General features: G+C 36.0%; 1 protein-coding gene across 1 annotated transcript in view; it reads left to right on the top strand.

Annotated features, from left to right (window-relative positions):
* The first annotated feature begins 1462 nt into the window (after nt 1-1462).
* RAB28 (RAB28, member RAS oncogene family) overlaps nt 1463-26312 on the top strand; it is a 136949-nt gene continuing 112099 nt past the window's right edge. The window contains exons 1-3 of the mRNA XM_074229779.1: nt 1463-1718; nt 7175-7271; nt 12559-12647. Of these exons, the coding sequence (XP_074085880.1) occupies nt 1644-1718; nt 7175-7271; nt 12559-12647 (261 nt within the window). The 5' untranslated portion in view covers nt 1463-1643. The remainder of the gene's footprint in view (nt 1719-7174; nt 7272-12558; nt 12648-26312) is intronic.

Genomic DNA, 26312 nt, shown 5'->3' on the forward strand with positions numbered 1-26312 from the left:
ATTGTCTGATCTTGTTATCTCTTATACTTTGTTTCTTCCTTAAGGATATGATTTCTCTCTCATCACACCAAATTTGGATCAATGTATACCATGGAAGCAATGTAAAGACTGGCAAATTGCTTTCTGTGGGGTGTAGGGGGAGGGAAGTAAGATTAGGGAAAAAATTGTAAAACTCAAAATAAATAAATTTTTTTATTGTTTTATTAAAGATTTTATTTTGTTTTACAATTTGCCCCCCCCAATCTTGCTTCTAAATAAAATCTTAAAAAAAAGTTTCTACATTTGATCCTTAGACATCAAAATTCAGAACCAAATCAAAGGCTGAAACTTTTCTGACTTCAAGGAAACATCTTCATTTCAGAACATGGCCAAGCAGCACCTGCCATCTCATGAAATGCTTAAATAGATGAAAGCATTCCTCAGCATACGTTACATTTTTTTTTCAATTGTGTCTACATGTTGCTATGATGAAGAAAAAATGCAAAATTAACAGGTTTTGGTCCTATAGTTTCTCAAACGATTGACAAAATTTGAAGCTTCTATTATGCTGGGGGTGGGGAGGAATTTTTTGACCTTAAGAAGCAAGGTGGGGGGGGTTCTTTAAAAATGTTGAGGAAACAAGAAACTGAATGATAATTTTTTTTTTAAAACTCAGTGATTTCGGGGCGGTTAGGTGGCGCAGCGGACGCAGCATCAGCCGCGGAGTCTGGAGTACCTGAGTTCAGACACTTAATCATCACCTAGCTGTGTGGCTTTGGGCAGGTCACTTAACCCCATGGCCTTGCAAAAACTGAAACAAAACAAGACAAAACAGTGCTACAGGGCAGATCCGTATCGTTTCCCAAACTTGGCGCTGCCCGGGCCGGGCGCCGCCCCCCAGGCTGCGTGCAGGGGGCAGGCCTCGGTCCTTCCTGGCTTTCTCCTTCCACGCCTGCCCAGCTCCACAGTTCAGGAATCCCCGTTCCCATTTTACAGAGGACATTCCCAGACACGGGAGGCTCCCTCGCCTCCTTTGAAGTCCAAGTCGCTTCCCTTTCCCTTCTTTCTCCTCCAGGGACTTCTTTGGAGTCCGTTGCCTAGCAACCGCCCGGCCCCGCCCCGCCGCTCGGCGGCCGGACAGACAGGCTCCGCCCCTTCGCGTGCCCTTTCACCTTCCTGTTCCTTAGCGACGGGCGCGCGGCCTCGGCGTCCTAGTCGTCACCCGCCAACTGGCCGAACCATCACGGTTTGAGACGCTCCAGGATCGGGGGGGAGCACGGCCTGCGTCCCAGGTCGGCGGAGCCGCGCTCCCTCCCCTCCCCCCCGCGGCCACCGCTTCCGCGGCCCGGCCCGCGCGGCGCGGCGCCACTCTCCGTGCCTTGCCCCAGCCGGCGGCGTCGCCGCCGTCCGCTTCCGCGCTCGCACGTCCCCCCCCGTGCTGGGCCGCAGATGGTTCCGCCCGTCCGCTGACAGCGGCCCGAGCCGCTGGGGGAGGGGAGGGGGCGGGCGTCGGGGCATGCGGGGGGGGGCCCAACATGGCGCCCGGCGAGTGATTCCGCCCGGATCCCGCCGGCAGCCGCTAAGCCCCGGGGGGGGCTCCTCCTCCCCCGGCAGCCCCCCCAGCTCGCTCCCCGGCCCGGGGCAGACCCGCCCCCCGGGGCACCATGTCCGACTCGGAAGAAGAATGTCAGGACCGGCAGCTCAAAGTCGTCTTGCTGGGCGACGGCACCTCCGGAAAGGTCAGTGCGCCGGCCCGGCCCGGCCCGGCCCTCCTCCGCTCCGCGCCCCTCCCGGGACGCTCGGCTCCGGGTCCGGGCCAGCTTTGGGTCAGGAAGCCCCCCGGAGGGCGGGAAGGGCCCCGCGGCTGGTGCCGGTGCCCCTCGCCCGCCCGCAGCCCGACCCTGCGCTGCTGCCAGCCCCGACCCTGCGCTGCTGCCTTCCCCTCCCCAGACTCACTTCTCACTTCCCAGCCTCCTCCCCCCTCCCAGCCTTCCTCTTCCCCATTCACTCTCCTTCCCACCTTCCTCTTCCCCATTCTCTTTCCTCCCCACCTTCCTCTTCCCCATTCTCCTCTCTCCTTCCCACCTTCCTCTTCCCCTCCTTCCTCTTCCCCATTCTCTCTCTTCCCTGCCTTCCTCTTCCCCATTGTCCTCTCTCCTTCCCACCTTCCTCTTCCTCATTCTCCTCTCTCCTCCCCACCTTCCTCTTCCCCACCTTCCTCTTCCCCACTCTCCTTTCTCCTCCCCACCTTCCTCTTCCCCGCCTTCCTCTTCCCCATTCTCTTTCCTCCCCGCCTTCCTCTTACCCATTCTCCTCTCTCCTCCCCACCTTTCTCTTCCCCGCCTTCCTCTTCCCCATTCTCTTTCCTCCCCGCCTTCCTCTTCCCCATTCTCCTCTCTCCTCCCCACCTTCCTCTTCCCCACCTTCCTCTTCCTCATTCTCCTTTCTCCTTCCCACCTTCCTCTTCCCCGACTTCCTCTTCCCCATTCTCTTTCCTCCCCGCCTTCCTCTTCCCCATTCTCTCTCCTCCCCACCTCCCTCTTCCCCATTTTCCTCTCTCTCCTCCCCGCCTTCCTCTTCCCCATTCTCTCTCCTCCCTGCCTTCCTCTTCCCCATTCTCTCTCCTTCCCACCTTCCTCTTCCCCATTCTCTCTCCTCCCTGCCTTCCTCTTCCCCATTCTCCTCTCTCCTCCCTGCCTTCCTCTTCCCCATTCTCCTCTCTCCTCCCCGCCTTCCTCTTCCTCATTCTCCTTTCTCCTTCCCACCTTCCTCTTCCCCATTCTCCTCTCTCCTTCCCACCTTCCTCTTCCCCATTCTCCTCTCTCCTTCCCACCTTCCTCTTCCCCATTCTCCTCTCTCCTTCCCACCTTCCTCTTCCCCATTCTCCTCTCTCCTTCCCACCTTCCTCTTCCCCATTCTCTTTCCTCCCTGCCTTCCTCTTCCCCATTCTCCTCTCTCCTCCCCACCTTCCTCTTCCCCATTCTCCTCTCTCTCCTCCCCGCCTTCCTCTTCCCCATTCTCTCTCCTTCCCACCTTCCTCTTCCCCATTCTCCTCCCGCCTTCCTCTTCCCCATTCTCTCTCCTCCCCTCCTTCCTCTTCCCCATTCTCCTCTCTCCTTCCCACCTTCCTCTTACCCATTCTCCTCCCGCCTTCCTCTTCCCCATTCTCCTGTCTCCTCCCCGCCTTCCTCTCCCCCATTCTCCTGTCTCCTGCCAGCCTTCTTCCTCATTCACCTCTCTCCTCCCCGCCTTCTTCCTCATTCTCCTCTCTCTTCCCTGCCTTCCTCTTCCCCTTTCCTCCTCCCATCCTCCCTCCACATTCCCCTCCTCTTTCCCTCTTTCCCCATCCTCATTTCCTATCTCAGATCCCTACCTCATCCCTCAGTTCTCTCCCTCCTTTCCATCTTCATCCCCAACCCCCCATCTTCCTGTCCAACCTTCTCCTTTTCCCCATCTCCTCCCTCCTCTTCCCCCTCCCCCTGTTTTCATCCTTCTAATAACTCTTTTCTATTGATGCCTGTGAACGAGCGAATACCTAGGTAACAGACTAGTTTTACAGTCATGGAAACCGAGGCCCCAAGACATACCCAGGGTAGTTAGAAGACCTGGGGCTCTGACTGACTCAGCCCCCTGCTTTTCCCCAGGCGCCACTGGAGTGTTAGCCCCTCAGAATGTTCCAAGCATTTTAAGTCCTTAATACTCCTAAATCCTTTTTGCAAATGTTTCATGATCCTTCCCATCCTCCCTTACTGATAGTATCCTTTTTCAAGAAAAAAAAAGTAATTTTGTATTAATTGTAGAGTTTGAATATTGAGGAAATCTTGTATCCTGTGCTAGGAGGTTTCATTTTCCTCCTCCTCCTCCATCTCCATTTATACAAAACCTTATAAAGTCTCCTAGTTCCTAGACTGCTTTACCAACCCGCTAGGCCACTGATTTTCACACTGAGGTATGGAGATTAATGCAGCCCTGCTTATGAGCAAGTTATTAGGAAGATGATTTGGAAGGCCATTTCTTCCGCTGTTATGCCACAGAGCATATTTCTAGGTAAACAGAATTATTCCCTTATTGACCTCAATTAAATCTTATCTCTTGGATGGCCTTGTCATTTCTTCATTTTTCTTCTTCAGTTACCAATTATTTCAATTTTCTAATAGTATTTGGAGTTCTGGTTTCTAAGAGGAGGGTCTGCTAATAATACTGGCTAGTACTTATTTCTGCTTCTCTGACTTAGAATTTTTACATAATAGAATTGTAGAATGTTTGATTCTCTTGAACATAGACCATCAGGTTCAACATTCATTTTACAAATAAGGAAACTGAGCCTGAGAAGTGGAGTGACCTACTCCTTTTTTTCTTGTATATTCCTACAACTTCCTGAATTGCTCTTCTATATCCCAGTCTTTCTAGTCATATCCTAAACTCCTTAAGGTAAGAACTCTTTTTATTCCATCTTTGCCATTCAGTGCGTAACACAGTGCTATGAAAATAGCAGGTAGTTAAATATTTGACTAAAATTTGAGCCCAATCTAGGCCCCATGTAATTTGTTTAACTCAATTGTACCATACTGTATTTCTTCCATTGATTTTTGTTACCTTAGATGAAACAGAATACAAATAATTCTGGAGAAAAAGATTATTAGTTATCAGCCTTCCACTTTTATTAGCAATAGCCAAACATCTGTACTGGCATTGAAGAACTGTAGTAAGGCTGCTATTTAGAAATCAAGAGAATTTAGAAATATAATTAGGAGGTGGAGCTACCACTTTAAGAAATGTAACCTTACAGTCTTGAATTTAGGAGTATTGTAATTATGTACCATCCTGTTTTGAGTTTAAACTTATATTTAACATTTCTTAAAATTAAATTGCCTTGTTGTACATAAGTACCCCCTAGATAATTGGAATATAATCTTTTAATTATTATAAGATTTACCCCACATTAAAAATGTTTCTATTATCAGTCCAAATTGTTTGAGAGAAATGTTTATACCATGTTCACTGTTAGGAAGCTATGGGCTATGAATCACATTCATAGTGGCCTGGAATTGTGAAGGATAGACATATTCCTAGAAATCTTTTATTGGGAATTTGCCTCCCTTTTACACAATTGACTTGTCTTCTAAAGCAAGATAGCAGGAAATGATATGCCAAATATCTATACTAATAACAAATACTAATATTCCATGTCATCCTCAAAGCTCATCTTTTTGTCAGTTAATGCTAACTAACAAATAACAAATACTAATATTCCATGTCATCCTCAAAGTTTATCTTTTTGTCAGTTAATACTTAGTCTCAGTCTAAAGTACTGGTTACTGTTAATCGCAAATGTATGAAGAGTAGAGAGTAGTGATTGAATTGTTATGTCCTTTATAGGAAGAAATGGCCTTATTGTACATTTTTCAATATTTTATATTTTTTGACCTGACAGGGGTGCTGTAAGTCTTAATAAATAGTTATAGTGAATTTTGGGGACTTTGAACTGTAAATGAAATTTTTCTAATGTAAAATCAATGTTGAGTTTTTTTCTTTGATTTTTAAAGGCATTTTAGTTAAATTTATAAATTGGGCTTTGAGAATTTATATGTAAACATATATATATGTTATATATTATATAGGTTGAGGTAATGATTGAGTTATTTTTCACTGAGTTATTTTACTGCTTTTTGGTTAATTAGATAGTTTAATGATATAGTTAAGGGATAGATAAAACAAGAGATGTGTGCAAAGGATATTTAGCATGATTCTTTTTTCTGTATTAACACTTCAATTTTGATGTTACCATTTTATGATTCAAGTAAGCAAAAATATTTTATTTTTAGTGTATTTTTGATGCTGGAGGCAGAGGTTCTTTTAAAAATAATTACTGATTGCTTAAATATTTACAGTTCTAACAGTTTTAAATTTGAGAATAATCTCTTATGCTCAAAATATTGTTATTTGTCAAGTGGAATTTAAGGTGCTCTTGTTTAAATGTAACTTTCAGTCCTCAAATTTGGCTAAGTTTTCTTCACCAAGGTTGTACTTACATTGTAGTTATCTGTAATAAGTTCTATCTTGGATATTTTAGTTTTCTCCAATCTAAGAGCTAACTATTTTCACACTATTCTGGGGAAATGCCTTGTATGGAAAAGGGACTTAGTGAAGCATTGCTTCTGTTGCTCCCCCCCCCCCCTTATCACTCCCCATTTACTTGATTAATTAAAAAAAATCCAATTATTGCAATTGACATTAGAAGGTTGATGATGAATTCTTCCTGGGTTTATTTTAGAATTATATCCACAGTCTTTAAGGCAGTATATTATGATTTTACCTGAATAAGTATAGTTGTCAATAGTCTTGTCACACATTTCTCATAAACTGTTTAGCACAATGCTTGGAACATAGCAAGCGCTATATAAATGTTAGCTATTCTTTTTAATTTACAGCTTTGAATGTTAGAATCATTGAAATGGTAAAAAATATATTTGTTGTCCAATACTTTGTTTTAAACTAAGGATAAATACATTTTCTGAGTTTAACAGCTTTTTAAAAACTCCCCCCATTCAGCCTATTTTTGTACAGCAGTTTTAAAGAAATTCAAAGCCATTTAAAATTAAAGTTATTTTAAATTTTGTTCATGTTTCCATCACAAGGAAGATCAAATAAAATATTTTTTTCTTTAAAAATCAAGAAAAAATTAGATATTCAGAGAATTTCCACATAAAGATTTTCCTACCTAATTAGTTGCTGTGCTATCTTACTTATAGCCAAAGAGGCCAGTTGAATTCTTGGTGCTGTTAGAAATGATTTTGAGAATTTTACATGGCAATTGCTTTTTTTTTTAGCTAATACTTAGGTTAAATGAGATTTATATCTCTAATCATATCCTTGTTTCCTCCCTTAATTAAATGTCTAGAATCCTATTTTCCTGCAAAGAGAAATTGGTTATTATCAGGGGACTTTTAGAGATTTAAGAGGCTCAGTAGTGTTGTTCCCACTAATGCTGGCAAATGAAATTTACCAGGTAAGTATTTAAGCTGGCCCTCACCCTGCCAGTCATTGGGGTTACTTCAAATTGCTCCTTGACTTCATAGAGGCATAATTGCCTAGATTGTTTAGTGACATTTTGTACTGCACCTATGTTTAGGATTTGGAAAAGATATAAACTGATTTTTGATTTTTTGTGCATTTACATTTTATTTCTTCATAGACCTCCTTAGCCACGAGGTTTGCTCAGGAAGCTTTTGGGAAACAGTACAAACAAACTGTAGGACTGGACTTCTTTTTGAAAAGAATAACATTGCCAGGTAAGGGAATCTATAGTCTCATTATTAAGAGTGATAGAGACAGTAGCTCTTGCAAGGAGGGACATAAATTAAAAATGTATAAAATGGTTATATTGTTTCTGCACAAAAAATGAAAATATAACTAGATTGCCTACTTGGGGAGGCATACTTTTATCTTGAAGACAAGCACCTTGAGCATGTTTATGAGCTAGTTTTCTGTTTCTATAACATAGTGATCATTTTGTCTGTTATGGGATAAGTTTGTTATAAGGCATTTTCAGAAGATCGTATCACTCCTATATTATTTTAATAAATACTTAAATAGTTCAGAAATACAAATTTGCATGTGAAAACATTGAGAAAGATGATTTCTTTAAAAATATTTTTTATTAGGTAGTCTGTACTTGTATTTTTGGTTGGGGGATGTTGAAGGGGAAGTATAATGTAGCTATGGAACCACTGTGCTCTAATATGTGAATGCTGTTTTATGCAAGGCAGCATGAAATTGCTGGCATTTAATAGACCACTAAAATTTAGGGTCCCTAGGCACTCATAAAAATACAGTTTGAGCATTCAAGATGTTTCAGTTCACGATGCAAAGAAACTATTTAGATGCCAGTTAAGCACACCATGTGGAAAATGCAAAGAAATAATAACAGAGTGGTTTCTGCTTTAAGTTTGTTTCTGAACAATTGGAGATTTAAAATGGACTATTTGTTTAGTTGTGATGGTTCAGGTGTGCATTTGAAAGTATCCCATTAAAACTTTATTTTGGTGATCATAATAAACTCTAATCCCTTAATATATTAATGCTATGGGAAGATTTAAGTAAAACTTGCACATTTAACAGCATATTTGCTATAGACATGATAGAATTGATATAGTAATGGCATTTAAAAGTCAGGATAATTTGAAGTATGTCAGGTTTTTCTCTGTTTAAAAACTTCATGCATTTGATATCAAAATACTGGTTAATTGGTGGTATTCTATGCATTTTTTAACTATTATTCTTCCAATAGGATTTATCAACATTTTTCCAAGGAAAAATAGACTGTCATTGGGATACTACACACAAAAAAAGGGAACTTTGTTCTTTCAGCTTTACTCTTACTTCATTCTTATACTGTAAGGGATTTCTAAGAATTGTTTGAATATATTGTACATATTTTTTAAAAAAAATGTGAAAATGCCACTTTAATTTTGTTTTTATTGTTTCCAACCTCATGGACCATACATAATAAGTACATTATGCATAATACTAAACAGCAGCCACTAGTGGAATGCATACACAAATCATGCAGTAGGCTTGTTGTAAAATAGAATTTTTACAAAGGTTTTTTTTCCTCTATGCCAGTTGTTGTATTTAGAGCTTCTGTATGTAAAGGATTTAGTTATTTACTATTCCCTTTGGATTGGAGAATTTTTTAAAGATCCTATCCTTCTTTGTCATTTTATTACTAATGCCTTAAACATTTTTCTTTTAAAATCTAAGAGCTCAAAAGAACAATCATCAGCTACCTCTGTCAAAAGACTTTTACATTTTTATCCTGGTTTTTCTATATGTTTGCATGTGTGTGTGTGTGTGTGTGTGTGTGTGTGTGTGTGTATCTGTATATATATGTATATAATATAAAATTGAAAATGTCATATCTGTTCTGCTACAAACTATAAGAGGCATTTTTTGATAGAAGCAATTTTTTTTTGCTTTGACTACTTCATAAAATAACCTTTTATTATTTTTACATTTGTAGACTTATAGTATGCTTTTTGTGTCTTTGTGTAATATTGGAAAGTACTTAAGAGTCAACCTTAGGAAATGTGTACTTTTAGTGAATACATATTTTAATTTTCCTGATTAAGTTTTTGTTTTGATGGGCTAAGTTCCAAAGGGGGGGGCTTGTGTTGTTTTTTTTTTTCAAAACCGGTCAGTTTCATGCTCACAGTTAATGGATGCAAATTTCAGCAGGAAAAAAAATAGCTTTCAATCTATTTTAATTTGTGCAATTGAAATAAAATGTATTAAGAAATTTAGAGACATGATTGAAATGATAAGCTCTAATTTTATTTTCCTTATCAGCATCAAAGTAAAATATTGTGAAATTCATGTTTTTATTATTTTGCTAAAAACATTGTATGACACATAATGAAAATTGTAATTCTGATTACAGCAGATAGACTTTGTTGGAATTCTGGTGCAGCTTCTGCCTCCCCACTGTCCAGCAGCTACAGCTCCTCTTCATGTAACTTTTTCGAGTCAGTTACTTTGCAAATGCTGATCTATTTGAGTTTACTTCATGACCTGGTGGCTGTGTAGTCTGGATGCAGCCACTGTGCAGATCTGGCTTCTTAAAATAGTCTATCTGTTCCTCAGAGCTTCAGCTGATAGAACTGCTTGAGAGCCATAGTCAAAATACGTTCAGGAAGGTTGTGGGTACAGTCCAGTAAACAGGGTTCTACTGTGAAAAGGATTTTTAAATCTTCAGTACAAGAAGTGGGAAGACTTGTATTTTCAGTTCCATCTTGACTTTGTAGCACTTTAATAAGGTTAACCAAGGCACCTTTGACAGTCACTGTTTTTATCCCTTTGCTTGCTTGTCTTTTGTCACTCATTTTCCCTTTTCTCCAAAACTGTACATATAATTGCTTATAAAAAAGAATGAAATTAATATTTTTTACCTTAAATCTAATTATTGACAATTTCACTAAAATTCTTTATTGACAGGCAATTTCAGATTAAGTGACTAGGAATTCAAGAACAAAGCCACTTTAGTTTTTCTTTGCATTATTGAACTAATATTCATTTTTATTTTTATAGTTTGGAAAATGATAAGTTGATAGAGGACTTTGTATGTATGTTACCTCGAGAATGGAAATCAATATTCACTCAAACCTCATCTTTTAAATTTGATTTTGACCTCAGAGTAATCGTTCCCTTCCTGTTTTATTAAGCATCTGTTTTTAGTTCTTTTTGAAATCAGCAAATGATTTAAGAATATGGCATGATCTGTGAAGTTGAATGTTTATCTTTTACAGTTACAGGATATCTGTTGATTATCAGTCTGCTTATCAATAGCTATTCATATTGAATTAATATAAGATACCACTTAAATATTTATAAAATATTTCAAAAGTTTTGATATGATTTTTATATAGAAGAAATATATAAATGAAGATGGTAATATTAAATTCACAACCAAATTTATTCAGATATTATACATATGTAGTTTCAGTTATGATAATAAAAAAATCATAACCAATATTTTAGGGTTTGGGAATAAGAGAATAGGTATTTTTTGCAGGTATTTCTTCATTTTTCCCAAATGTGACATTGATTATTTGTTAAAACTTTATATAAAAACACCTTTAAAATTATTTGTTAATAAAATACTGTTTTCCCTTGTAAAATTATACAAATTATTCCCAACTATGTAACAAATAATTGAGAGCATTATCTTTTTATCTAGCAAGTTTCTGAGAACATTGAGATGGCCGCTATTGTTTGATAACAATATTCACCTCATCTGTATGGGGTAACACGTTTCAGTTTCAAAAAGTGAAAAGATTTTTGAATTTTTTTAAGGGATCATTTTATAGATGAGGCAATGACACACACTTTATTCCGTGGCTTAGACAGACTTCAATCTTGATTTAGATTTACTTAATCATAGATTCAGGAGTAGAATCTTAATAGTATTCAGTTACTGCTCTTTATGTTTGAATGTATGTTGAATGTATCTGTTTGTGGGAGTGATGAAGGGTGATAAACTTCAGTAGCTCTTATTAATGCTAATGGAAGTTCCTCAAGTAAATCCTCTGCTCATTGGCCAGAGAACAGACTTGACTATGTCTAAATAATGGAAAGATTGTAATATAAACCCACAGCACTCATACTTAAGGCTAAACTTTGCTTGAGACTCAAATATTATGATTTTTTCTTATTTCTGCATTAGTATGAGTTGTCTGAAATTTCTGTGGTAAATTTAAATCACAATTTTATATCTTCTAACTTGTTTTACATTATTTTCCTGATAATTCATATATCATGGAATTTTATAATATCCTTTTAAAATGGATAATTTATATATTTAGTGCACTTTCACTCTTGATTTTCATATAGGTCTCAAATGTTTGTTATTGGGGGTCATTTTGAATTTATGATTTGGAATGGACAAACTTTTTGTAGATGCTTTGCTCAGTTTTATTATGTGATATAATTTCCAGAATAACTTAATATATAGTAAAGAGAATTGTTTTCCTGTAAATTTGTTGTTTGCAGCTTTATGTGCTCAAATTTCTCATCAATTCCTATGTCCTTTAAATATTGTTTTTCAGAGCACAAAAATGTTTTTTATGGTTGACCCTAATAGTGAGACATGTGCATAGAGCACATATATGACTAATAATAGTATTATATATGCCTTTTAGAGACTGCTTTCTAGTGATGTTTTGATTTGATGATGAAAAGAAAAAACTTACAGTAATGGATTTTGTTGTAGTAATTTTTTTGAATGGTATTGAGTAATTGTTTTATTGATTAAATATTCTCTGAACACATGAACTTCTGACTTTCATGTCAGTCTGTTACCTAAAACCTTATGATATTCACATTCAGAGATCATATATCCTAGTGTTACTCTAGAAACTTCCATCTTATATTTTTTTAATGTATTAATATTCAGTAACCTCAGAATTCAGAAAACAATATAGTTAATTTGTGTAGAAACTAATTAGAAACTAATACTTTTTGGCAATTTGTAATAGAAGGATTGAGGTATTTTACTGGTTTGCTTGATGTTATTAAAGATTAAGAAATTAGCCACTGCAAAGTTTCCATTTTTGGTTTCTATTTAAGTGACTTTTCATGTCACAGAAAACATAACTTATTGTATTGTTCAGTTTTTCTTTTTGGGATTTTTGCTTTAGTTTTGGTTCTTTTTTTCTGAATTTTTGTAGGCATATACATACACATATAAATCTGATTTTGTCCCATTTCTGATTTTACATTTTTCAGTAGGCATGAAATGTGATATGAAGAATTTCTTAAAGTATTAAAATTTCCTTGATCTTCCTCCCATTATTTTGAGAGGATTCACCTTCATTGAATTGGGGCAAAGATATAAGTGCACAGATCCCTGCTATGATTTTTATGACACTTTACCCCAGAACTTCAAGTATCTGACTTAAGTAGACTGAGGGAAATTGACCTTAGAGTTTATTGAACATATTATTTATTCTGTTTGAATTTTGTCAATTCAAATGCTTTGTGACATTTTATTTTTACTCAATTTTATGTTTTTTTTTGTTTCAGGAAACCTTAATGTTACTCTACAAGTTTGGGATATAGGAGGGCAAACAATAGGCGGCAAGATGTTGGATAAATATATCTATGGAGCACAGGTACAGTAAAATAGTGAAGCAACTCAGTGTATGATAGTGGAAATTATACTTTTATGAAAAATTTAGTTCTTCTTAAGAATTCTATTTTGATCAAATAAGTTTGTGGGCAGATATTTTCATTACATACAATAAAATGATGTTGAAAGTAGTTACATATTAGTACTTGTATATCTATCTTGTTTGTATAGCTTTCACACAATATGTGCTTTTATTTCAAAGTTTGTCATAAGTACTTGAGAATCTTAAATGTTTTTAGATGTTTATGACATAATGAATAGTCTTCAAAAGCATGTAATATAACAGTGAAGTTCTATATTATTTAATTGTAAAACCTTTTTTTCCGCCACACTTAATCCCAAATTTTTGAGTTTACCATATTTACTCTGAAGAGTGATATTTCATGTATTTTTGGGCAAATTGCTGCCAGTTTAGATACTTAGAAATGTGACCAGTTACTGTATAGTATTGTGTACCTATTAAAGCAGTTTAATCCGGATCACAAATGATCTGTAGTCAAATATTATCTTTATGTTTTTATTAAATTATTTGAACATGCTTTTGCCTCTCCTTCCTTTTTTGCTTATCATAGAATTTTCTTGAATTTCACTTAGTCTTTTCTTGTCCAATAAATTTAATGATATAACGAGACATTGGTTTACATTTTCTTGGGATCAGTCCCTTAATTACCAGTGATCTCCAATTAATTTTTTATTGAAATTTGGTCTCCAAAGTAGGATCATCCTAGTTGGAACTATGAAGAACTTATGTGTAATGTGTAATAGATACAATTTTGTTGTCTAAGTTGGAAGCAATTTGTATTTCCACATATTATTCATAAGTACACAAGTTGTTGGAGCATATTGTTCTTCACAGACTGGGTGGGTTCTTGTGAAATACTGTTGTCCTCTATATCTTAATATAGAAAGATGAATTAAATCTGGCATTAAAGTCTGGTCTTAATTCTAAAAACTATTTCTGCTCTTTTGTTTTACCGAAACTGTACCGAGCATCTGTGCATTAGTAATATTGTGTTTAAACTTGAGTTTAGCAATTATTTTCCCCCTCTAGCATTTCTTATTTATTATCTATTTGGATTTTCACTGAAAAGTCATTTTGCTATTTTTCTTAATTAGTTGAGTGTTATATAACATTGGCTAATGGTTCCCATATAAAACTTTCTGAAAAGCTTGCATGCTAAAATGGATCAAACAGTACATAAATACAACCTCATTACTGCCATTACAGAATTTCAGAATTGGAAAGGATCTCTTCAGTCATATCATTTGGTGCAAACCCCTCAAAAAGAAACCCTGCTATTCACATTTGCTGTTGTTTTGGAGTTGTGTCTGACTCTTTGATCTCCTCTGGGGTTTTCTTGGTAATAATACTAGAATGGTTTGCCAGATGACAAACTGAGGCCAGTAGAGTTAAGTGATTTGCCCAGGATCACACAGCTAGCTGTTCCATATGATCGCTTAAATCATTTTACAATTCTTAAATTCTGTGTACCTTTGTTCTCTTACATAGCTAAGAATAAAAGGAATGATGGTTTATCCTATCTTGTCCCCTTTGAATGACAAAGCTTGCCATTATTGGGAGACACAATGGTGGAAAAACTTATGGGCATCACTTTAAATTTTGGCTATGTTATTATCTATGTGATATAAGTCCAGTGTTTTGCAAATCTTATAGAGATTTAGAAATGATAGTTATTATTATTATTATCATCAGTTTTGTCTAGCAAGTGGTATCATGTTTGTATTGACAGCGTCTAACACAAAGATACTTAAGAAATGCTGTTGATTGATTGGTCATTTATATTCTGTTTGGAGAACTACAATGAGGGGGAATCCTTTAACTTTTGGAACAGTGCATTTCATTCTTAATTAGCTTTAATTGTTAGAAAGTATTTCCCAAAACCAAACCAATACATTTTTTTCAACATGAGTCCTTTGGAATTGTTTTGGATCATTTTATCAGTCAGAGTAGCCAAATCTTTCACAGTTGATCATCATTACAACATTGCTATAACTATACATAATGAGTTTCTGCTGCTTCTTATTTCACTTTGCATCAGTTCATATAGTTCTTGCCACGTTTTTCTGAAGCCATTCTTTTTGCCATTTCTTACAGCACAATAGTAGTCCTTTATAACCATGTGCTACAACTTGTTCAGCCATTCCCCAACTAATGAACACCTCTTCAATTTCTCATTGTTTTACTACCACAAAAAGAGTTGTTATAAATATTATTGTACATATAGGTCCTTTTCTTCCTCCTCTGATCTTTTTAAGGATATAGATCTAGTAGCAACATTGCAGGGTCAAAGGATTTTGTGGCTTCTGACCATAGTTCAAAATTATTCTCTAGCATGGCTGGATCTGTTCACTAGTCCACTGACTGGCTGTTCAAATTGTTGGATTTGGGTTTCTAATCCATTCTTTCTGCTTCTATTTTTAAGGGTGAGCTCATCACCTTTCATTTACAGTTGTGATTAGTGTGTATTTCCCTCCATTCTTTTATCTTTTGTTTTTTCTTCTCACTCTCTTTTTATCCTGTCCTTCCTTAAAATTCTATTTTGCTTTTAAGCACTGTCTCCCTTAATCCACCCCCCCTTTTATCATTTCCCTTCTCTGTACCTTTCTCCTTTCTTTTAACCTTTTCACCTCCCATTTTCCTGTTGGATAAATTTGAATGAATTTTCTGGGAAGCAGGAGTTTGTAGGAAAAACATTGGATTGAGAATTAGAAGACCTGGGCTCAGGTTTTTCACTCTTTGACTAACTAGCACTTTAACCTCAGACAAGCCACATAATTTCCCTATGCCAGAGTTTCCTCATCTGAAAAATAAGGGAGTGGACTAGCTAAATCCTATGTTACTTCCCAGTTCAAAATCTCTTATTTAATTTGCCTACTTGTTAGCACATAAAATTTCAGTAATTTTTTTTTGTTAATACTGTGTTAAAATAGTTATTATGGAATTAATCAATTTAATCAGTATTTGCTTATCTACAAAGATCACATCTTTTTTTTATTATAAGCAGAATTACTTGAAATCATATTGGGGGATTATGTGTATCTAAAAACATAACATTATGAAATATACATTTTTTCCACTTAAAAATACTTTTAAATCTTACTTTGAATTGGATTCTATTAACTGCATCACTTCAAATAATTATTTTTTGGCAGTGTATGAATGCATTGTACCTGGTATAACCATTGACATGTAGTCATTAGAATATTTGTGTAAATTAATGATTTTTTTCTTTTGGAATCTTTGAATTTCAAAAGAAATTTCCATCACTTTTATCATCTGTGACATATTTTGGAGAAAATAGTATATAACCATCTTCTGAATTGATTCCAAAGGTAATGATTACAAAGATTGATGGATTAGAATTAGTATGACCTGTGTCAGTACTTGATATGCCATTTACTATTTGTAGTCTTGGACAAAGAGTGCTGGATTTAGACTCAAAATCTGGTTTAAAAATCTCTTCATATTCCACTTCAATAAAGTGACATTCTGTCTAGTACTGTTTCTTCTTCTGTGAAATGAAGGAGCTGGATGATATGATCTGGAAGCATCCTTTTAACTCTAAATTTCATGAATGAATGAATCTTATTTCTTTTTATAGATAATAGAGAATGCATGTATGATTCAGAATTTATATTAATAAAGCCATTAGTATGTTCATCAGCAGTGTATCAGAGCCTTAGAACTTTTGAGTTTTGAGTAAGCATTATCAGTAGTTTTGGAAAATAGGAATACAGAATGTCCCAAAAGTCTTAGTGTAGTTTTCAGCTATTTAAACAAATATTGGGAGAATGTAATGAGACATAATTATTTTTATTACTAATACAATGGCTTATATCCCTGCTTTAAAACTATTATAAGAAATACAATTCTACTATAATAAATTCCTTCTATTTCTATTCTTGCCCCTCCACCCTATCTTTTCATTCCTGTTATATAATATATGTATATACATATATAAGTGTTTGATAAACATAAACATCTGGGAAATTATGAGAACTGGGATAATATTGGGAAAATTTTGGTTTATAGAATAATGTTATTGAAACTAATATATTGATATCTGAATTGGATAATGTTCAGATTTATTACTTGTATGTAGGTATTCAATTTTATCTTTAGCACTAGTAAAGAGAAGTTATAAATGTGAAAGGTGATTAATAATTAGACCCAAGGAGTCAGGAGTAGAGAAAGCTAGTTTCTTACTTTCCTGATGAGTGTTCATTTTATTAGACAGCACTACATTATGTGTAGTGATTCACACTTGATGATCCCATATTGCTTCTTTTTAAATCCATTCTGAAAATTTATAGAATTATGTATATTGCTTTTTCCTGATCTGTAATTTCATCTCTTTAAATTTCATTCCTTTATTGTATTCTTTCAGCTCCATCTCTCTTTAATTTCTAAATTCACTCTTACTTTGTAAAGAAATTATAGAAAAATATTCTGAATATTAAAGTATTATCAACAAGGCCTTCCAGAAAAATCAGATAATCATCTTGTCCATATTAATTAGAGTATTTTGTAACCATAGTGCAAATGTTGTTAGTGCAGAAATCTAGAATGAATGCTGCTTTTTACTACAAGAGGTATATTAGTGAAGTCACCAGTAAATCAGTTAATAAGCATTTATTTAGCACTATGATTAGGGCTGGGGATAAAAATAGAAAAGTGATACAAAGAAACTTTGATTTTACTGAAGTCACAAAGGTTGTTCCATGATTTTCTTAACTTTTGGATTCTATCCTAAAAGGAGATCCTTAAACATGTATTTTATGCTGGTAAATTTATCTTAAATTCTTTTAAAATTAGCATGTATTTCTTAGATAATGAGGAAATCACCTAAATCTGTGTTTCAAAGAGGGGAGTAAACCAGAACCTACAGTGAAAACTTATTTTTTGGAAAGAGTGCTGGATATTTAATCAGAGAACCTGGGTTTTAGTTCTAGTTATTACTTGTGACTTTAGTAAGTTAACCTTTTTGGGCCTCAGCTTTTTCATTTATAAAATGAATGGGTTGAATTGGTGATTTCTAAATTTCCTCCTAAATTTAAACATATGCATCTTTAAAATGCTTTGTTTCCCCTGTCATCACCGCACATTTTGTCCAGAGTCTGAACCTCATCAGTTTATTGAGCATTCAACTCAGATAGGATTAATCTAAAAGAAAGAAAAATATATATTCTAGTGAGAAACAGTGCTAAGAATTGACATATTTACTGGTTAGATTTCCAAACTTTAAGCTAACTTAAAGTTTTCTAAGAGTTTCCAGAAAAACGTTCTAGGCTATTTTCTTAGTGGTTAGGAGCAAATATATAGTTAATAGTGTTTGGTGCACTGTAACCTGTGGCTAAAAAGGCTAATAACAAACCTCAGTTAGGATGCCTCATATTGGTAACTCTTTCCATTTTGGCATCTAAGTGGATTGCAAACACTGCCCCAACTGAGTTGCCAATAAAACTGGTGAGGTGGAGTTATTTGTAAAGTGGTATACTGTTGTGTGTCATTATCCATCCCCCACACACATGCATCTGCTGGTTTATCAACAACAAAAGAATTTAGTACTTCTATGGTAGTTTAAGACTAAAGCAATCCAAAATGTAGCTGCTGGAGACTCACCTCTCTCTTTTTAACACTTATTTTTCTGTAGTTGAGATTTTGTCTCTTTATAACTTAGAAATTAAAAAAACTCTCTTAAATATATTAGTATTCTTTTTTCTAGATGCCATTTATGATCCAAAGTTCATACTTCACCAATAATTTAAAAATAAATACTGTTTAAGTTGCATCTTTTAACTGGCATTTATATATATATATATATATATATATATATGTATATAACTATGTATGAAAAATGTTCTTAGCTTGCTGTTTTGGAAAGAGAACTTTTTGCCATTAATAAGACTAAATATCTAAGATTATATACTAATAAAATTTATAATTAATATGAATATTCTATGTAGTTCTCAATTATGCTAGTACTTCTGAAGCAGTGATAAATTATTTCTAGTAGAAATTATGAAATGCTTTGATTTAAATGTATTTTATTGGGAATTAGTCATAATTTTGTTATTAAATAGCTATAGTAACTTATCTAAGTTACTTAGCTTTCTTTTGACTTAGTTTCTTTTCTCTGTGTCATATGATCGCTTAAGTTATTTTCCAGTTCTTAAATTCTGTCTACCATTGTTTTCCTAGGTAGATAGGAATAAAAAGAATAATGGTTTATCCTGTCTTGTCCCCTTTGAATGACAAAGCTTGCCATTATTGGGAGCAATGGTGGAAAAACTGATGGGCCTCACTTTAAATTTTGGCTGTGTTATTCTCTATGTGAGTCTGGGCAAATCACTTCTTTGGTCTTCAGTTTCTTTATCTACAAAAGGAAGGAACCAAACTAATTGCTCTGTAGTACTCCCTCACTCTAAATATTGTGATATTCTTTTTGCTTATTTGATTTCTGTGACAGAGGTGTAGATAGATTTTTTTTGGTGGAGTCACAACTCCAAGAAATAAAAAAGTACTTGATAGTGGAATTGTTGATTCATGTAATCTGCAGTGCTAGGTATTAGAGAGCTAAAAACCATTGAAATCTAAGTAAACCTTATCAGATGTTCAGTTTGAATGTTATGAAATTTAATATTTTATTAAAATAAGTATTTAGAGATAGGGACTAGACCTCTGATTCAGAGATGTAGGAAACTCCCAGGTGAAGCACCTTTTCTAAAACTTATAGTCTTATAATATTACCTATAGCACTGACAGGTTAAGTGATTTGCCTAGGGTTACATAGCGAATACATATACTGGGCATATATCAACTGGTTTGCTTTATGTTGTGGATAATATTTGTTTTCCAATCAGCATCATTATTCTCTTAGTCTTTGTAAGTATCTATGTAAAATTAAGTGTAATATGTGAATAAACAAATGTTTGATTAGGTTGATGACTGGTTCTGAATAGATGGATAGATTCTTCCTTTTTTGTCTTTTATTCTAACAACAGAAATGTTGATTGTTTAGGCCATTGATTTTTCAACTTGTACCCCCAGGTTTTAGGAAATATCTGTAGTCTGGAAATTGTGATTTTTCTTTTATATATTTTTTCCTACCTCCAGGTCTTCTCTTATTCTGACTAGAAGCTGATTTTCTAGGGGGCAAACAGATCAATGTAGAAGGGTTCCATTACCTCAGAGATTAGGACAAAGTTTAAAAATTATGTATTTAACTATTACTAGGTAGATATATCTTTTTAAGGAAGTGGAATCTAAAATATGGTGCCCATTCATTCAATATCAAACTTGAGAGTTTATTGAAAAGACTTTTTTGGAGTTGAGACTGGAACATGATTTTTTTTTTCTCCTGAAAATTTTATTGTTGCCTATTGTTTTTCTTTACCACAGATATTTCACAGAATCCCCTCCTTTCCACCAAGAAAAGCAGTTAGGCAAAACCAGGTCTATCAGCAAGTGCAACATTGTACAACCATAATTTCCAACCTTTCTAATGAGGAGGTATATTTTTCATCTGTTTTGTGAATATTTGCAAGTCTACTACAATATTGAATAATACTATGATAATGAGCATTCTTGCTTCACCCTTGATTTTATTGGGAAAGCTAGGTAGAGCAGTGAATAGAGCACTGACCTTGGAGTCAGGAGGACTGGAGTTGGAATCCAGCTTCAGACACTGGACACTTCGTGATCTTGGGCAAGTCACTAAACTCTAATTGTCTTGTAGACAGTTCCATTTCCAGTTATCCTGATCCATATCTGGCCACTGGATCCAGATAGCTCTGGAGGAGAAAATGATGCTGATGACTTAGCACAGCACCTCCTCATTCAAATCTAATACATATGCTTGTCATGGTATCATCTCCCTGATGTCATGGTCTTCTTTGAGAATGAAGGACAAACCATCATCATCATCATCATCATCATCATCTTTGCTGTAGAGCAATTCATATAATCTGGTCATATTTTTCCAAATTCCACCTATATGTTATTTCTTATTTTATAGTTATATTCTTTTACATTTATGTAGAATGTCATTTCAGCTATTCCACAAATGGGCATATATTTCCTCAGTCTCTCTCTATGCCATTCCCTACTCCAGCCCCTCTCCAACACACACACACACACACACACACACACACACCCATGATCTTCATTAAATCTTTTTGGAGTACATGCTTCGTAGTGGAATTGCTAACTCAGAGGATCTGAAATACTGCATTTCCCTATGTATAAGATGCTCTCATGTATAAGACACACCATAATTTTGGGGCTTGCAATTTGAAAAAAATGTTATTGAACTCAAGTTTATGAAATTCAGGTATATTTTGGGCACGTCTGGTGTGTGGACATGTTTTCTCAGTTGGAGGAGGACCAAACTGATATTTAACAGTATGATTTTCATTCAGTTTTGCAAGCTGGATCTCTTTGAACTTGAATTCAGCACTGCATGAAAATCTTTTTTTGAGCCATTTCTGGGCAGAACATGGCAAAATATAATCTAATATACTGGTAACAATTGTGAAACAATGAGTGCAAAGAGAAAAAATGGGAAATGCAAGTTAAAAAAATCAATGAGCACAAAAAAAGTGTGAAAAAGCAGGAAATCCAAGTAGAAAAACTATAACCACTGTATAAGATGCTCCCAGTTTTTAGACCCCAATTGTTTTGAAAAAAAAAGGGGTGCACTTATACATGGGGAAATATAGTAGTTTACAGACTTTTCTTTTGTAATTCCAAATTGTTTTCCAGAACAGTTGATCAAATATATTAATGTGCCTATTTTAGCATAGTCCTTTAAACTCTATTTCTGCCTTTATCATCTTGCAATATCAAGTAAAAGGGGGAAATCTTGGAATTGTATTTTAATTTCCTTTGCTTTTAATTAGTGATTTGGAACACATTTTCATTAATGGTGTGGAATTTTTTTCAAGATTGCTCCTTTCTGGGGCAACTAGGTGGCGCACTGGATAGAGAGCACCAGCCCTGGAGTCAGGAGTACCTGAGTTCAAATACAGCCTCAGACACTTAATAATTACCTAGCTGTGTGGCCTTGGGCAAGCCACTTAACCCCATTGCCTTGCAAAAACCTTAAAAAAAAAGATTGTTCCTTTCCATTGATTACTATCTATTGGGAAAATAGTTCTTAGTTTTGTATATTTGTGTCAGTTTCCTATATGTTTTAGATAATTGACTTTTATCTGAAAATTTTAAAGCAAAGATCCTCCCAACAATTAGGTACAGCCTAGTTACATTGATTTAATTTGTGTAAAGCCTTTTAAAATATTGTATAATCAACAATGTCTAATCATTTGTGATCGCTATGAATTTTAGCTTTAACTACATGTCTACAAAGTTTTCTTTTCTTTTCTCATTTTAAAGTATAATAAAACTTTATTTTTAAGTCATTCAAGTTTTTTTTTTTTTTTGTGGTGCTTTGTCCAAGATATAGCATAGATTTGTTTCCTGCCAAACTTCTTTTTAGCAGTTCTTTTCTAGCAGTTCTTGTAGAATAAGGAATCTCTTTTGCAGTTGTTTTTGGCTTCTTGGGTTTTTCACTAATTTGCCCATCAATAAATAAGCACTTATTAAATGTCCCCATGTGCCAGGAGCTGTGCATTGGTTAGGGAATACCAAATAAAAAATACAGTAATCTTTGCCCTCAAGGAGCCTATATTCTACTGAAATTCTACTCGTATTCTTGTTTGTCCTTTGTTCTCAAGGATCATGATATCAGGAAGGTGATATTGTGACATGCAAATGAATTATGTTTAGGTTAGGGAGGACTGTGCTAAATTACCAGCCTCACTTTGTCCTTCAGAACCATCTGGGTATTAACATATGAACATGTAAACCAGAATGATTGGAGATGATCCGGATGCAGTGGGAAAACCTTTTTTAAGCTAAGGTCTTTCTTGGGTCTCTGTCTGACTGAGGGAGGCAACACCTATTCAGTGGTTAAAATTGGGTAAGAAATAAAGCAAAGAACAGCTTCTTTTACCTAGTCAAAAATAAAATAAAAAAAACCCCAAACCAATCAAGACCTTTAAGGTGTTCTGACCAGAGAGGAAACAGTTGTTATTTACATTCACTCTGAGCCAATCAGGGCCCAAATAATGTTTAAATGGGGCATTGTCTGGAACCTTTTGTTGGCCAATCAGTGAAAGCCAGTATGATTAGAGTTTAAGCCTTGGCCCTTAAGAGATCTAGCCAGAAAACCCTAAGATATCTCTTGAAGTTTCAGTGATCAACATTTACATTCTTTTGGGCAGAGAGTCTGCAGGCAGGGATATCTATGATTCCCTCTGTGGATTGAAAGAAGGGAAGGGAAGGGAATGGAAGAGAAAGGAAGAAGAAAGAAAAAAGGGAGGAGGGGAAGAGGGGAGCTGTGTTGTTCAATTGACCAGTTCCAGTAGTCCCCAGCAGGCAGCTCCTACTACTCACAGAGGTTGTTGTTTGTCCTTTGTTCTTGAAAAGGACAATGACATCAGGGAGGTGATGCCCTGACATTCAAGTGAATGGGATTTATGTGAGATGTAAGGATGGGAACAACATGTTTACAAATAATTAAATGGAGGTTATGCTTGGAGTTAGAGTGAGGAAGCAAGGTGCAGTGGAGAAGCTGACCAGAGTTAGAGGATCTTGGTTCAAACTCCACTTTCTGACAGTGGGAGAATTAAGAAAAAGATTTCTTGAATGAGGATGTTTTTATTCTGATCCTTGAAGGGAGCTAGAGATTCCAAGAGGCAGTAATGAGTAGGTGAAGCATGCCAGGCTTGGGTGACATCCCAAGGATGTGGGGATTGGAATATCTCACCAATGGGAGCATCCAGGAGGTCCATGAGGTAGAGCATGGACCAGGTAAGAGGAGGGAGGGCATGTATCATCAACCAGAAAGTCATCCTGGCCTCTGACTGAGCATCAGTCTACCAAGAAGTGTTTGTATAGCTCCTGTCATGGAGGAGCACCAATTGAAGAATGAAATGGTCCTTGCCCTCAAAGACTTTATTTCATCAGAGGAGATTTTGTGTGTGTGTGTGTGTGTGTGTGTGTGTGTGTGTGTGTGTGCACACATGTGTGTTTGTGCATGCCTACAAGTATATTTTCATATATAATATGTATATTTTATATACATATATATACACACACACACAGATACATTTGCATATACACACATAAATATAAGGTAATTTCTTTGTCAAAGCTCTAACAGCTGAGGGGGGTATCCAGCAAGATTTTGTGAAAAAACTAGTACCTCGCTGAGTTTTGAATGAAACTAGGAATTCTTACAGTTGGGGGTGAGAAGAGAGTTCATTCCATGCTTGAGGCATGACTTGTGCAAAACCATAAACATAGAAAAAGGATAATGTGTGAAAAAAAGAAGCAAGGAATGATATGGTCACACTTAAATTTTAGGAAAATAACTTTTGTAGTTTTTTGTGTGTATGTATGTTTGCATATAATGTTTACAGTTATAGGTATATGTGTTTGTATTATAGGGCATAGCAAGGAGAGGAAAGATTTTCTTAAATGGGCAGTGCAAAGAAATAGAAGAAAATAGAAAAGGAAAGATGAGATCTCTTCAAGAAAATTAGAGGTATCAAAGGAACATTTAATGCGAAAATGAACAATATAAAAAACAAAAATGGTAGTAACTTAACAAAAACAGAAGAAATTTAACAGTTTAAGAAGGGGTGGCTAGAGAATGCACAAAAGAACTAGCCAAGAAAGATCTCAACATCACGGATAACTATGGTGTGTTGTAGTTGCTAATCTATAGCCAGACACTGAGGAGAATGAAGTCAAGTAGGCCTTAGGAAGCATTACTAACAGTATGGAATTCCAGCTAAGCTATCTAAATTCCTAAAAGATGATTCTGTTAAATGCGCTTCACTAAATATTTCAGCAAATTTTAAAAACAACAGTGGCCACTGAATTGGGAAAGATCATTGTATATCCAATCCTAAAGATGGGCAATGAATGCCAACCGATGTTCAAATAATTGAACAATTGTACTCATTTCTTATACTGGCAAGCTAATGCTTAAGATTCTTCAAGCTAGGCTTAAGCAATATATGAACTAAGAATTATCAGAAAAGCAGGCTAGTTTTGAAAAGGCAGAGGAACTAGAGACCAAATTGCCAACATTTGCTGAGAATGCAAGGGGAGTTCCAAAAAAAACCCATGAATTTCTGCTTCATTGAAGTCTTTGTCTGGATCATAGCAAAATGTGACAAGTCCTCAAAGAGAAGGGATACCAGATCATCTTGCTTGTCTCCTGAGGAACCTATGAATAGGCCAAGTTCAGTTAGAACTGAACATGGAACAACTAATTAACTTAAGATTGGAAAAGATATATGACAAGACCTTATTTATTTAACTTATATGCAGAACACATCAGGGAAAAATTACAGGCTGGAGAACTCAAAAGCTGAAATAAAGCTGGGGAAAATGACAATCTCAGACAATATTACTCCAATGGCAGAAAGTGAAAGGAAATTAAGAAACTGCTCAATGAGAGTGAAGATGAAAGTACAATAAAATCTAGCTTGAACCTTAACATAAAAAATTCCCAAGAACTTGGTAACTTACCTCATTACATAATAGCAAGAAGATGGAGAAGAAATGGAAGCAGTAACAGATTTTATATTCTTGTACTCTGAGATCACTGCAGATGGTGACTGTAGCTATGAAATTAAAAGAAATTTGCTCCTTGGAGGAAAAACTATGGCAAATCTGGACAGCAGACTAAAAAGCAGAGCCATCAGCTTGCCAGCCAAGTCTGTATTATCAAAGCTAGTTGCTGTATTTGGACTTTGAGAGTTGAAGTATAAGAAAGTCAAGAGCCATAGAATCAATGCTTTTGAATTATGATGCTAGATAACTCCTAGTTTATGAACCTGGATGACTGGGAAGAATCCTTGACAGTGCCCTTGACAGAAATAGGAAAGTTAGGTTAAGTGGTTCTGATGATGTTTATTCTTCATTTTCAAAGAAGACTATGATACCAAGGGAGGTGATGCCATAACAGGAACATGAATTGGATTTGAGTGAGGGAGTGCTGTGCTAAGGCACCAGCCTCACTTTCTCCTCCAGAGTCATCTGGGTTCAGTGGCTAGATAAGAATCAGGATGCCTGGAGATGAGCCTGGGTAATTAGGGTTAAATGACTCGCCCAAGGTCATACAACTATTTGCAAGTGTCTGAGTCTGGATTCGAACTGCTGTTCTCCTGACTTCAAGATCACTGCTCTATCTACTGTGCCACCTAGCTGCTCTTAGTGGTAGATTAAGGAGAAAAGTTAATGAAGTCTATTTTGTATATATTGATTTTGAGATATCCATAGTATATGCAAATAGAGATGTCAAAAAAGTAGTTGGGAGATGAGAACTAAATATTTAGATATAGAATTAATCTTCATAAAGAAAATAGAAGACTATAGACGTTGATGAGCTTACTAGTAAAGAGAGTCTAGGTAAGAGATATCCACATGTATAGGTATACTCCCACGTGGAAGCTAAGACACTGGATTTTCTCATTGAGATTGAGATTTTCTGGCAATGATGGCTACAAGAAGAGAAGCAGACTCCTTAGCTTCTGTTTACCTAATTCAGCA

The sequence above is a fragment of the Macrotis lagotis genome, chromosome 3 (assembly GCF_037893015.1).
Source record: "Macrotis lagotis isolate mMagLag1 chromosome 3, bilby.v1.9.chrom.fasta, whole genome shotgun sequence".
In the NCBI taxonomy this organism is placed as follows: domain Eukaryota; kingdom Metazoa; phylum Chordata; class Mammalia; order Peramelemorphia; family Peramelidae; genus Macrotis; species Macrotis lagotis.